The sequence below is a fragment of the Aplidium turbinatum genome, chromosome 4, assembly GCF_918807975.1.
Source record: "Aplidium turbinatum chromosome 4, kaAplTurb1.1, whole genome shotgun sequence".
In the NCBI taxonomy this organism is placed as follows: domain Eukaryota; kingdom Metazoa; phylum Chordata; class Ascidiacea; order Aplousobranchia; family Polyclinidae; genus Aplidium; species Aplidium turbinatum.
The window spans coordinates 27,010,124-27,025,179 of record NC_137475.1 but is presented as its reverse complement, the minus strand read 5'-3'; the positions used below and the strand labels follow the sequence as shown (position 1 = coordinate 27,025,179).

The 15,056-nt window shown below is 37.3% G+C and overlaps 1 protein-coding gene across 1 annotated transcript; it reads left to right on the top strand.

Annotated features, from left to right (window-relative positions):
• Positions 1 to 2,434: 2,434 nt before the first annotated feature.
• On the top strand, positions 2,435 to 13,923 carry LOC145769286 (EF-hand calcium-binding domain-containing protein 10-like). Its single transcript, XM_082580873.1, has 5 exons — positions 2,435 to 2,564; positions 7,266 to 7,409; positions 10,398 to 10,562; positions 11,056 to 11,146; positions 13,426 to 13,923. Exons 2-5 carry the CDS (start codon positions 7,301 to 7,303, stop codon positions 13,469 to 13,471), a joined length of 411 nt encoding a protein of 136 aa, XP_082436999.1. The 5' UTR covers positions 2,435 to 2,564; positions 7,266 to 7,300; the 3' UTR covers positions 13,472 to 13,923.
• The last annotated feature ends 1,133 nt before the right edge of the window (positions 13,924 to 15,056 follow it).

Sequence of the window (15,056 nt, the reverse complement as noted above, 5' to 3'; positions counted from 1 at the left end):
GACAGGAAAGGCGGAGGAAGGCAACCCTACCTACATTTTTGAGCCTGGAGTGATGGCTCTGTTTGCTTACTCCACAGAAGACCACTGTTAAATTGAAATCTTAGTACTGTATCTAGACGTACTCATGTTCCATTTGAATGTATTCTACGTGAGGCCAGTGGCGGATTCAGAACGTAATTTATGGGTGGGCCTAGGAAATATCTTGGTGGGCCTTCACCAATAATGCCACGGCGGTCCAGCATAAAAAAACTTAGTGTTACCGGAGCTTCTACACAAGGCAGAGTCTCCTAAGTTTCGAGTTAAAAAAGTTGATTATGTCATCATAATCCGAACTGTCAATGAGTTGTCTTTCAAAAGACAAAAGTATCAAGTTGTTAAGGCGTCAAGTCAGCATGGATGATCTGAAGTTTGGATCCTGTTTGTTGCGGAGAAAGGGCTCTCAACGCTGCAGGACGTGGAAGGCAGTGTTATGATTATCCTTAAAACACTGTTCATGTGCGGAAAATGTCAGTAGGGCAGCTGTCCAGTAGGCTACTTCCATTGGTAGGCACTTTAACATGCAGATATCCAATCTATCACGAACCAATCAGAAGCTACGCTTTTCATGACGTCATCAAGATTGCGTTTGGGAAGAATAAAGTTTCACAGCGCCCTTAAATCTTCATTGCTCTTGACAGCCGACGTTTTTCCCAGCATTGTGGTGACAACAGACTTGTGAAACTTCGAAGGCAGCTTGCGTTCACGAAAAGCAATCACGTCCACGCCCTTTGTGTAAATTGTTTACGAGCTGTCACGTGGTATCATGCTGTGAAATATCATGCCACAGACTATTCAGTGCCACTTGGTTGTTCTAGTGTTAAACATTAATATGTTTTTTTTTCATGAATCTAATTTTGGGTGGGCCCACTGTCAATCTGGGTGAGTCTGTACCAATCAGGCCCACCCGGTAGATCCACCCCTGCGTGAGGCACTGTTTCAAAAAAGAGATTCGAATCTCGCTTGATGAGTTTTGCTATCGCTAGTTTTTGCATGTGTTTATTAAAATAGGCATGGCAACTCTGGTTTCTATAACAGCTCAAAACGACAATCTACTGGTTTCAAAACAGGTATTGCTGGTAAAGAAGGCAGTGGCAGTCTATAAATGGTTGTTTGGCTGGTATTAAAAGTTTGCATTTTTAAATCTTGTTAAAAAATTCTCTTCCTCAATTCATTTAAACCTTTTTTCAGGACGTATTTACAGTTTAGAAGCACATTCATCCATTTTATTTTTCGTCATTAATGCGCCCAGGAAGAAAAATATACTACTGTACTAACTACAATAGTCGATATAGGCTTACCAGCACTTTAATGAAAGGGTAGCAAAACCTTGAAAGGTTTAAAATGTATCTGAATAGTAAATCATGTAGTTTATTAAGTTATGTCTGTAAAATTACAAGTTACCGTAGCCATAGGCGCCGACTTTTATTTTTGCACGGGGTGGCTGATAGCACAATATGGCAACCTAAAAACTTTCAAACTGCATGTTTTTGTTTGATTTTTACTAAGCGTGTTTCGTAGATGCAATTGTCTTTTTACGCCTGATATGTAGCTCGATAATTTACAAAGCAACTTTAAAACAAAGCACAGGAGGTATGTCGTGAATTTGATTGTTACGTTGCTGCTCTGACACTTAACATTTGGCAAGAGTATTTTTGCGAACAGCAGCTCTGTCAATCCAACTGTTAATCAACTGGTCAAGTTGTAACCGTGAAGCTTCAGCTTGATAAACATTTAAAATTAGGACGTGGTTCAATCGCTGTTGCGTCATGGTAGATCGCAAGTAGGTTAAAATTAAAAAAAAAAGATTTTTGAGGGAAGCAATGGAAAGATCGTATTTTGTTGATTAATAAATCACATTGTAAACCTAACAAATGTAACAATGACTTATGACAAGTAACAAATAAAACGATCGCAACAACAACAAGGAAAAAACTCGTGCCACGTGGTGCGTAATCTTCACGTAGCTTGCTTGATGTTACGCGAGTATCATGCTTGTGACAAAAACAATCATTTTCTTCGTAATACTGTATTGGTTCACCTCTTGCTTTACGTTGACTTGAAGCGAAAACCAATGATCAAAAAAAGATTTAAACGTCCGCTCAAATTACATTTATTTGCAGTAAGTAATGTATCCTAAACGGGGTGGCTGCCACCCCGTAAGTCGGCGCCAGTGACCGTAGCGCTGCCATAAAACACAAACAGCAAAAAATAAAACAAAGAGAAGCACAAATGTAGTAATAAATGACAGCTTAATGAAAAGTGTTGTGGATTGAATTTGCCAGTAAATTTCAATATTGATGTAAATTAACAGTCATCATAATAATAATAGGATGGAGAAAGAAAACCGGACATAAAATATACCCATCCTCAGGCTAAAGCTTGTTTTGATGTAGCCAAGGAGAGCAAGGTGTTGAGCTCTTTCTATGGTCAGACTGCAACTGCACAGTTGCCTACGACGATTGAGGTTCGAGATCCAGTTTAAGTTATTGTTTCTTGTCCTGGTGGGTGGTGGAATGGATGAGCTGGTAAATATATAGATCATTAGATAATGGTGTTGAAACATTCATCCCATTAGTTACAGTGTCGAGTTGGTTATGCAGTATTGCGTTTACTGTTAATATCTACAAACATAAAAGTGCAGCACAAGCAGTGGACATCATTGTTTGGTAGGTCTAATTTTTGTAAATTATTTCGGATTTCAACTGAAATCTTCACAAGAATGCAAAACAGCCTTTCTATCTGGTCTTTCTATTGCTTATCCGTTTTGCTTTGTGGACCAAAAGTGATTTTGTATAAATCTTTCTAATTGAAGAAGGAAATTCATTCCAAGTTTTTGCTCTTGTGAATTTTATTGAATGCTGAGTAAGCGTTTTTGAGAAGTATGAAATGTTACATCGAGTAATAATTTATTAATTACCTATAAGCCATTTGACAGCTTTTGCATTTCTATATTGGTCGCTTCATGGAATTTATTCACACTCTTACTTGATATCGGAAGATTTGTGTCATTCACAAAAATGATAGAATCAGTACAATTTTAACAATTTGGGAAGTCGTTTATATAAATTATAGATAATAGGAGGGCTATGATAGAACCTTGGGGCACACTACACTTTCTCTAATGAAGTTGAAACACTGCCAGAAATTTCTACTGTCTGAAAACGATTATTTAAGTGGCTTTGAAACCTTTGGAGGTGAGTTCTTCTGATAATACAGTGATAAAGTTTTGCCAAAACTATTTCATGAATTACTGTTTTAAAAGCCTAAAATTGATCGATCTAGAAAGATGCCAAGAGTCGCTTCTTTATTTTCCATTGCTCTATAGATCTTATTTGTTAGAAGTGTAGTAGCCTTGTTCTCGGAGTGGTTATGTCTAAAACCAAACTGCTGGGTGTGTAAGAAATTACGTTGTTCAAGGAAATAATATAAATAGTTGGTCACAGCGGTAAACCATAATCTCTTCGTGGGAAAATTGTAACGTAAGATTCCCAAATCCTTTCGTCTGTATATAATGACCGAAAAAGTAACACACACTTGAACTTCTTTTCAAAGAGTGTATTCCTGTAAAATTAGCCCGCGGCTATCGAAAATAGGTGCAACGCCTACACCTCTAAAAAACTGTCACTACAATACAGATTAATTGGATAAAAGACGGAAACTTTGTCCAGCTAGCAAGCACTAAGTCAACAGTTAAATGTGCGGCCAACTTTCAAACAATCATTTTACGAATGACCAGAATAGATAGCAATATCTCAAATTCACGTATGCAGTACTGTGACGCAATAATGAAAGACAATTATGAAGTCATTCCAACAGGTGTTTAAAGCTGATGTAATATTTCCTGTTTAAACAGGCCCAAACAGGCCCAAACAGGTTTGACACAATTCTTATGAACGCTGGTGCAATTTTGGCTCATGTTTCAGGAATTTCCATGACGTAATATTCAGTAGACTTGAACGGTTTTTATGACGTTTGACCAGGCGAACAACCGTCTGGAACAATAGTATATTATAATCTTGTGTGTGACTTTTTCTAAAATTTTTGAGAAGCAGGACAGAAGACTCACTGCTCTATATATAGTTACTGCAATTGCTTGGGTCTCCTTATTTATAGATTGGCACTACCTCATCGATTTTAAATGAATTTATGAATCCATTGGAGCAAAACTCTTACTCAAAAGAAGACAAAGTGCAAAATCATATTTTAATTTATATGAATCTCTCTCTCTCTTTAGGTATCATAGCTGATGCAGCCCTCGATGTACAATGATGTTCCAGTTTGATCGATCTCGTGCTTCTTGCCAAATTTTAGTAGGGTTTTTCATAAGTGGTTGAAAATTGTGCAAAAATGTGAATCTTTGTGCTCCTCTTGACCGTTTACCTATAATTTTTCCACTTAAAGATAAATCTTCAAGTTCGCCTTTCCTTATAATGTGACCTAAGAACTTCAGCTGTCGCATTTCTAAAGATCTCAGTATCTGCTGCTTTATATGAATAAGATTTTTAAAAACACGAATAATAAAAAACATGTTTGGAATGATAAGTTTTAAGAACCTTGCATTAGCTTTTTTCAAGCAGGATTGATTACTGATCTCTTCAAATTAATAAGTATAATGAATAACATTTTTTACACAAACATATCAAACATAATTGTGAATTATATCAAATATAGTTATTACTATCTGAATTTAATTCGCTCTGCTTTGCTTTTTTACTTGGCATTGAGCACTTTTTGTAGTATTAATAGTTTTCATTGTTTCAAACATATTGTGTATTTTTTACTGTGCAAAATTTATAATGTTGCTTTGAAAATTTGCTTATATCCCACATTCTTCTTCAATGGAAATCCAAAACCTTTTATAGAATGTTGTTGAATTTTGATTTTAGTGTGCTGTCAATTTGTGAATTTGGAAAAGATTTTTCAAAATAGTGCAGTTTTTTTTTCAGCTGACTTTGACATTTTAAAATTATACACAAATAGATTTAATATCCAATTAGATTATTTAACTTTTGGCACTTCAAGACAGCTCTCCACATTTCAATTTGAAAAAACAAAATGTATCAAACACTTCATAGAACTTCCGACTAACAGTTAACTTCTGAAAACACATCAATCAAGCAGCCCATTTGATGACTAGTCTGGAACACTTTGTTTAAAAAAAACATGTTTAAATTATAGCTTTCCTGTGAAACGTTTAATATCACACCACAGAACACGGGTTGTAGAGCACTGCTCTAGCATTCTGGCACCGTTGCTCAATGCTCAGTAACATTTTTTTGAAAATAGCATTCATTTGCATATTATTTACATAATGGTATCTAAAATAGAGAAATAAGAAGGTTCGCAGTGATTGTTTTTTCTCATTGTACTAGAAGGGTGGTTATTAATACTAGAAGGCGGTTGTTGATAGTGCGTTAAACATGCCACTCTTTTTTTAATTACAGAAAGTTATGTACTGCTGCTGGTACAGTCAGCTGCTGCTGCTTCAGTTAGCTCTGAAACGGTTGAACTGCAAAATGGCTGAACCATCAGCTAAAATGCAGCGTATTGCATACAAGCTTAATACCAAAGCCAGTGCTAAACAAACAAACTTAAGCATGTTGGCAATGCAGATGCTCATTTTCTAAGCTAACTTGCTAGTGGTCTTTCAGACCATCAGTATGATTATTAGCTGTGAATATGGCAAGCTTGTCTGCTAAATAAGTACCCCCAGGCCATCAATAGCTGAGCCCTGGTGTGCTGTGCTCGAACAGTTGGAGCTGCAGAAGCCTTTCTATTGTCAGACGTAACAACAGCCTTTCAAGCCTTAAAGCAGCCGGCGGCCATCGCCGCTAAGTAGTGCTTGAATGACCACCTGTGCTACCTTCTCCGTCGGCCAAGCTTGGCCGCCGGTTTCTTCTAGCCAATTATTTAATTTTGCAATAAAATGATCGCGGATTAAATGTCGAAAATATGTAGTATCAAAGAGTGACGTAGAATTAGGTCAGCGCATTATAGTTACTACTGTTGTATTGAATATATCCAGCTGCGATCACCAGCGCTGTAAGACTTGTTTGCAATTCCCGATGTTTATTTTAACGAAGTGTTAATCCGAAGTGCTAATTTACATCGGCTGGCAATATTGTCGTTTTTATATCGATTCAATATTGTCGGACATTGAATCGTTGTTAAAAAGGAGAACTAGGTTAGTTGACATCCGTGGGTAAAACACGTGTCTTCATAGTTGAGAACGCTGTGGGTTAGTGACTTCACACCCTCAATGGTGACATCATAACGGAATAAATGGTCAGGTTTTATAAAAGGCGGTATGCAGTTGAAACAATTTACTGACCTGCGAGCAGTGAAAACAATTTAGGGTTGTTAGATGGTCCCGCAATACCGGATTACAATCCCGATAAAGCATTTAATGCGTGGTACAACGATTCTATTGCAGGACGTCGCCCAGACTTCAACAACGCTAAGTGATCATTTTAACATTGTTGCAAGTTTAATGCTATTTACTTGTGCTATCGTTATTGTATTTTGGCCTCCAAGCACGCAGATTTGGCTGCCGAGAAGGAGCTCTCGGTAGGCCACGATGGCTGCCAGAAAAAAACACGAGTTTTAAGGCCTAGCCTTTGCATCCTTGTGTTTTAGATATCCCCGGATTTGATCTGTATTATGGTATATAATGTACACAGCTGCAGTCTAAATGGTATACCAATCCAGAGATTACTATGCAAAAAGTTTACATAGGACATGCAAACATTTTGCTGTGATAATCTTGTATCCGGTAGCATAAGTATTACAGTAGGTAGCCTATGTTATTGATCAAATATGCTTTTGATGTGGATTGTGGAAACATTAGTAACTTTTCCATGTGTATGTATATAGTTAGTTAGTTAGCAAGTCAGTTAGCAAGTCTTTCCATTTTAAGCAAGAAAATGCTAGCTGGGTAGCATCAATATTAAACATATATAAGTGTTTATTCTTAACACCCTACTGGTGTTATCACCCCTACTACAGTACATATTTTACATTGTTATGATTCATAAAATGTCAGCAAAGCAATAAAAACATACATATATATAATTCTTTCTGCTTTCATTTTATTATGTTGTAACTGAACATAGCAACTACTGCTAGAAAGTCAAATACCTATTCCTAACCAACATCTAAATTTCGAATATTATGGTGATTGTGCTACATTTAGTTTTTGATTGCAAGTTGAAGTTTACTTTTTGCAGATCATAGACTTTAATAGTGCGATTAATTTTCAACAATGGAACCAGAAAACCACCGAGAAGCCGATGCTCAAACGTATTTGGAGAGGAACAGAATTTTGCAACTTTTAGATAATATGACTTCAATGTTGATATATAATAGACCAGGTAAGTGACACAAGTTTGTTGTGATTTTAGTGTTTTAATTGTATAGTTTATAAGTGTGTATCAACTGTAACGATCATAGAAATAATGGTTGCATAAACAGTAACTCCATTCAATTTTTTTCATTTCAAAAATATCGTTCTTATGAATAATTTTTTAAGCTTTTTGCAAGCACTCAATGAAGTATAGCCTAATATGATGAATTACAATGCAGGGGTCTGCTACTATTTGGCAAATCCGATTCGGCGAGTTCTGTTTTCGGCGAGTTTCCTATTCGACGATTATTTGAAAATTCAACGACGCCTTCTGTAAATTCAACAGTTGAATATTATTCAATATTCAGACATTAAATCGATGTAAATACGAACTGTTAGGCTAATTGGGTTCTTTGAACAAATCAAATGGCTTTTGTAAATGTTCTTTTAGATAAAAGTTTCCTTTTGTACACGATTTCAACATCTGGCGATGTTAAAACGATGTTTGTCTTTACATTCAAAAGTTTTGTTGACATCAAAAATTCTTTGACTGCTTTGAGTTACAGCATCGTTTTGTAAAAAAGGTTGTTTTGGTGTTTGAAAAAGGTTGTTTTGATGTTTTGATGTAAAACAAAAGAGTTTAAAACTGGATGTTGTCTTCAGGCTTGACTAGGCAGGTCTATCTTACCATCGTTAAGTTGTAGGCGCTTGGCGGTGCTTGCTAATGTTTCGGTATTGTTTTGGAGCCATAAAGCATGGCACTTTTCACACAGCTGGAGTAAGGTTGACCTCTGATTGCAGCAGGAAATTGCTTGCTTGGGAGGGTAGGAAATAGTTCTCTGAACTTTTTCCAAGCTGACTTGCACAGTGTTATGGCTGTAAGCTCACACCTCCCTCCAGAAAACATGGTATCTCCAAGGTAGCAAAAGTCAGCTACCGTACCACGTCAAGTGCGCCACCGTTAACCTCAACTTCGCTTACTGGCCTATTAGTCTTGCTGTGTCCTTGTAAGCGTGGAGATAAGTATTGTTAGTCTGGTTTCAGTAGGCCTTTAATTCCACTACAATTCATGTGGACCCAGCGAGAGCAGTTGGTGCAGAAGATAGTTTAGAGTTTCTACCAGTCCCACTTAGACATATTGAGCAAGGATGCTTTCCTGATCTGAACTTAATAGCTTTTTTAATTTTAGTATCTGAGTTGGTTTTAGTTACTGATTTTGTTCCCTTGAAGTGATTATTTACGTTTTCAAAAATATCTCCAGCAATTTCATTCACATCCAGATGTTGAAAAAACAACAAGTATTGCTCAGAGATTTTGTTCTGTTCAATACCAACGTTTTCTTTTTCTATTAGCTTATCCCTTTCAACTCCAACCCTCTTGGTCGTTTGCGCATTTGTTGGGTCGAAAACACCATATAATTCAGGCCTCGAAATTCCGGCGGTCATGGCGGTCATGACCTCCGGAATGACCTCGAATGTCTGCCGAAGCCGACTCATTGGTCGGTCATAAATGACCGCCGCAAAATTCTTGACAAAAATAGAGATAATGCAGCAAAAATATATATATTTTAAATTTGAATTGTTACAATTGTTTGTTTAACGCGAACAAATACAGAGCTGAAACAATAATCGTACAGGCAATTGCTTTAAAGATCACATTAGAGTGGTGTGGTTAACGAGCTGATGGCAAAAGTAGCCATTTTTACATCATTTCAACGCCTTGCAATGTTGCCTTGAAATACAGTTGTCTGAACTTTTCGGCAGGATATGTATTCTAATTTTAACAATGAGGATTATTGCGTTACATTGATCGTTTGTTAAAAAGAAACGTCACAGAGAAGCAAGTCTCAGCTGGGTTCCGCACGTGCTTAGGCGAATGTGGCGACCTTATTCACGCTGATACTGATAGAATTTCTGCACATAAGGGAGGGTGTTAGACTAACACTATTGTGTTAGTTAGTTAACACTAACACTATTGAGGGCTAACACTATTGCGTCACTAATGCGCAAATTGTCTGGACAGTCCTGACATGAAGATTTACGACCCCGCGCCGGCAGTAATCGCTTGGCACAACGATTCTATAACGCGAAAACCACCGAATAAATGATCGGAGTTGCGTTTGTAGTAAGGAAATTTGGATTGTTGTTTTCAATTGTGTTTATTGCGTCATTACACGACTGTCATTAACGCACTGATTTATTTGCAAGCAAAAAATATGTCCGGTTGAGATATTAAATGTCCACTGAAAGGGCCAGTCCGGTAGGACATGCTTGACCGCCGGAAAAAAGTACAAATTTCGAGGCCTGTAATTGCAGATAGTAGTCTTACTTTCTTTTTTTTGATGCCTTCCTCTATGCTGCCTGCATCGCAACACTTGCAGATTGTAGATTTGTTATATAGTAAGTGATCCTCTTTTTCTAAAACATGTCCGAACCATGGCAACCTGCTCTAGACAACATTATCATTCACCCAGGGCTGCTACTTCGAGGAAAAGTAGCTGCTCTATTAAACATCAAGCCTCATGAATACAATAACTTAACCTTGTAAAATTACATCAGTTGTGTTGTTGGATGGCCTTTTACAACCCTTTAATTTGTGAAGTACCGTACCTTTTTTATATCTTATTTATACAGTACGGTACCGTACTAAAAGAGAAACAAACGGTCGTTGTATTAAAAAAATTTCTGAAATTTTGTGTATTTTTTTTTTCCACCATGAAACTTGTGGCATTTTTGAGGCATGGTGTCACTAAACTAGGCAACTGACGAATTCCATATATATCGTGGTAAACAGTTAGTTAACAGAAACCGTTATTGTTGTTAGTCTCTTATGGTGTACCATACCAGGTTTGAACAACACTGTTGCACGCTACTAGGCTACTGTATGTAAAGTAAGTCATTAATTAAGTTAGACTAAGACCACATGCTGAATGTAATTTTGTTGATATTTGTATGTTTTTTATGAGCAGTGTAGTCTATTGTATGTTGTTGATAACATGGCACCATTGTGTGTTTAGATGAGCCAAAAGCATATCTAATACAACAGTTGGAAAAGCTAAAGCTAGCAAAACAGAGTGGAATTTACTATCCATGCTTATTTGAAGATTCGAATCTGAACTCCATATTTGGAATGCTTGATCCAACCAAGCGTGGGTTCATTTCAAGGGAGCAATTTGTTGAAGGTAGTCGGATTGCTTTATTTCTGCCGTTTCTCTCTGAATTGTATTGCGCTTGACCCAAAATTTGGTCTTGATTTAAAGTAGTTGAATCATCAAGTAATAGATGTTAAGTAAAGTAACAACTCCAATAAGTAATTATCTAAAAACACAGCTTAAAAACTCCAGAATTGTTTTCGTTTTCTTAAGCAGGCTTGCGTATATCCGTGCAGGCTTAAGATTTCATTGCACTAACGATAACTTATTGTCTGTTCCATTTGTTCTTTTGCAAGTTTAGATTAGTTATTTTGAATAGGCTGTGTACGATTATCATACGCTGAAATAAAGATGTTTGCTGCAAGCAGGAAATGTTTTTACTGCCATAAATGAGAAACGTAGAGCATACGATTGGACAAACACAAAAAGTTGTAAACGGCTTTAAACTGGTTTGGCAGTAGTTTATTACTGGATGAAGTATTAGTTTCGGAATTTGATGAAACACTGCTATATTTTGTTGCAGCTTTGAAAACCATGGGTATCAGTAACTTTGATGAATTCCCACCAGGATCAGATGTGAATAAAATAACTCACGATACCTTTCTAAGAGAAGCGTAAGTTTTATTGAATTGGCCATAATAATTCTTTGACCAGTATTTAGGCTTTGTTGCATCTAATATCTACATGTCCATTTAAGGGCGGATCCGGGAAATAGCTTTAAGCATGGAGGAGCAATTTCAACAAAACGCAATAATACATAAAATCCGACCTTGCAAAATGCAAATACACCATAAATATAGTAAATTTTCTGTGTTGTAGGTGGGCGATCGCCGCTCCTGGATCCGCCATTATCCATAACATAGTTCTGAAAATATGAAATAAATTTGTAAAACTAAACAAGTTCACATATTAGCGAAACTCATTGGATAACTGCTCAAGGCCTTTTACAACAGAAGTATATACAACTTTTATCATATTTACAACTCAAAAATTTTTATTGTAAAAAACATATTTTCAAAGTTAAGTTAAATACAAAATTGGATTTTAACCCGCGAAGCACAGAGACTAGTGCACCAGAGTTGGATCAATTAGGCTACGCATTTTCATTTAGTTGTAGCCTAATTATTTGCAATTGAGACTTTTGCTGTTGTGTAGATTACAAAAATATTTGGTTCAAATTACATTTAGGATTAACTGCAGCATCAGCAGAGATGAGCAGCAGCAAGCTACTTTTTGGTAGCGGAGAGACGCAACATTTCTTTCAGTTGCACTCCCTCTACTTTCCAATTTAAAGTGAAAAAAGATGACTCGTTTTTGGAAATTTTTTTATGGATGCAATGCGTGAAAAAAATCAAAGCAGAAATTTTTCGACTATTGCGGGAAACATCAAGCCACGTTGATACCGACAAGAGTGACAAGAACACGAGTCATAACTCCTAGGACGAATTTTTTGGTGTGTTGGTGCTATCTCATGAAACGTCGGTACGGAAAGAAAAGTCACTTGTGGAGGCCTTTTTTTAAAACAAGAAGTCCTTGCGCTTTCCCAATAGCGAGTTAAAACGTCTGTTCAGTATAACACCCCATTTCTTCCATTGTTGCAATGGGGAGACTTCTCCGTCAAAAAATCTTGCTGAAGCCAAAGCGGGCTGGACTCAGTGACAGGCATTTTAAAATGCTTGTGTTTTTGAAAGATGCATAAGCATTTCACCAAGAACGTGTTTTCTATAACGTCGTTGAAATTACAGTGCAAACGAGAGATGTCATTTTAAGGTCGTTTTGAGTTTACAAGATAATTGAATAGTGTTTCCTTGTATTGATTTAAGACAAAAGTAGCGGTAGCGCGGACTACTTGTGGTCCGAGTAGCGGCAACGCGCTACTTTTATCGACTGGTAACGGTAGTGCGCGTTACTTTTGGTCCCAGTAGCGGTAGCACTCTACTTTCAAAGTAATATATGCCCATTGCCCACCTTTGAGCATCAACCCCAGCAAAAAGACGTTTTTCAATATTAAATTGTATGTTGCAAAAATGAACTTAGCCTACTGGGTACAGGCAATTTTCGCAACTTTATCAAATGCAATTCTACTGTCTATGGTAAAATCATTGAAACGTAAATATTGACAATTCAATTTTGCAATTAAAACGTACAATTAAGCCTAATTATATTTGAAACTATGTAATTGCAATTAGAAAATTTAGAAAACTTTAGAAAACGCAAATGTAATGTCAGATTTTGATGGTGTGATTCCAATTTTTTAATGTAAACGGAAGCTTATGTCCATCTCTCTTGTGTACACACTGATCAGAGGAAACTTTCAATCAGCTGGGACGTGGAAGCTAGCGGATAGAGATGGTTGTTCGGGTGCACGCTGCATCACTGCAGGCTCCAGAGAATAGATCACGCATGCACACGTTTAAGCCGGATGGATTAAAAAATAAGTAGGGAAGGCGAAGAAGCAAATTTTGTGTCCACCATTAGGTGTCCTGCCAAAGACACAGCCGCATGCTCTTGAGTGGTGTCGAACCAAGGCTATATGCTCGGTTATGCAACCGGCCGTTTGTTAGTTTTAAATACGAAAAGGCAATGGAGTGAAAAATGGAAGAAAAGAAAAAGAAAAATGGAGATGAATTTAGTGGGACGGTCGGTCGAGATCAATGGATCTCGGTGCGGCTGGACTGGAGCGAGGGATGTTTGAACCAAATGTTGATTGTGACATGGCAGACGAGTAAAATTCACTGAAACGTGACCAGGGTGACAATAAACCAACCACAAAAAATGTGTAGACAGTTATGCCTTTCGTATATTTTAGCATTGTATTAGCTATAGCCTACTTTTTGTTTCGTCTCAATAACGAAAATAGTAAAAAAATAAATTACTATGATTTATTTTTCAGCAAACTTGGATTATCAAAAGCCTCGGCCACTTTCAAACAGCAATAGTTTGTTCGAGCAAGGGGATATTTCAGCAGCCCACACAAAGATGTTTCTACTTTTTAGATTAGCACTTTTTTCGTATATATATTCCGTTGTGCTGATGTAGGCCTACCAATGTTTCAACTTTGTTCACAGTCTTCTAATAGCCTATTGATTTCCCTCGTATTGTCTGTTGTAAGAATCGTTTCATCTTTTTCTACTTTAATTGCAAAGTAGAGGATATACCAATGAAACAAATGTCTCGCCTCTCCACCACCTTGGAGGGGGGAGTAGCGTTACCACTACAGCCGCAAACCAAACAAAAATGTGGTGCCGCTATCGCTACCAAAACATTAGCGGCTAGTAGCGGCACTACCCACCTGTACTTTGTGCGCTATGTTCGATGAACTTTCAGTTTTATACCACAATTGTTTTTTACATAGATGTATCAGTTACAAATAAAAAAATCATTTCAGCAGTGGGGTTGCCTATCATATTTTTATCACCAATAAGGACAGATTTTTGATGAACTTTATCAATAGCTGGTCTCAGTGCCGGTCTTAGGGTATTTCGGGCCCTGTGCGGAATATGCTTTTCGGGCCCCAATGACAATGATTCAATTCAGTAGTGAAAGGAGAGGGGGTGTTTTGATGGCCGGCGGCGTGTTCGCCGAAGAAGACCCCCTGCAGCGGGGTGTCTGGAGGCCACCCCCAGAAAAATTTGAAAAGTTACTTTGAATTGGGTGCATTCTGAGAGCATGTTTACCAAAAATTTGGGTATAAATATTATTGTAAAATGGTGCTGTCTGGTGGCATGTAAGCTTGTAAAGGTGGCCCGACGCGACAATTTCAGCACTTGCCTCACCCTAAAGCCGCAACTGACTTCAAGGATACCGGTACTTGCTTGTGAATCGAATTGAATTTTTTCCATTGGAAATGACAATTACTGCATTTTCTGAGTAAATTGCGGGCCCTGTGCGATCGCACGGTTTGCACACTACAAAGACCGGCACTGGCTGGTCTACTTGAAAACAATGAGAGTGACGTAAGTTAAATTGTTGCTAAACTTCATGCATTACTAAATTACTGTAACCTAGTTTTAGAAGCAAAATAATAAAAAAAAAACACGAAAATTGTTATACAGTAGTCTAAGTTACATCTGATTTAACCCATGAACACATAGCCGTTTTCTTGACTTTTTTTGACAACGTAAAATCATATTTTATCAAAAATAGGCCTACACGCTTTGCGAAAGCAGCACCAGTTTTCAAATTACAACAACATAAAACATTTAGTGATTCAGAGATCAGTAACGGTAGCCTAGGCTTAGCCTAACAGAATCAAATTTTACGTCTTGAACCAGTTTAACATAGCCTGATTCAACAAGAGAATGATTTGTCCTTGATGAGAAACATCTGAAGTAGCATCTCTACAATGATCGAAAATCACTAACTACGCATTTCATTCAAAAAGTTGTTTATTTTAGAAGTAAAAATGGGCCCCCCCTCAAAAGTGACAAAACGAAAAACTACTCGTTTTTCCTTTACAATGTTATGCTAGGGGAAAATTTTGCCCGATCCTTCCCCCTCTCGGATCCCCTGCCTGGTAGCCTA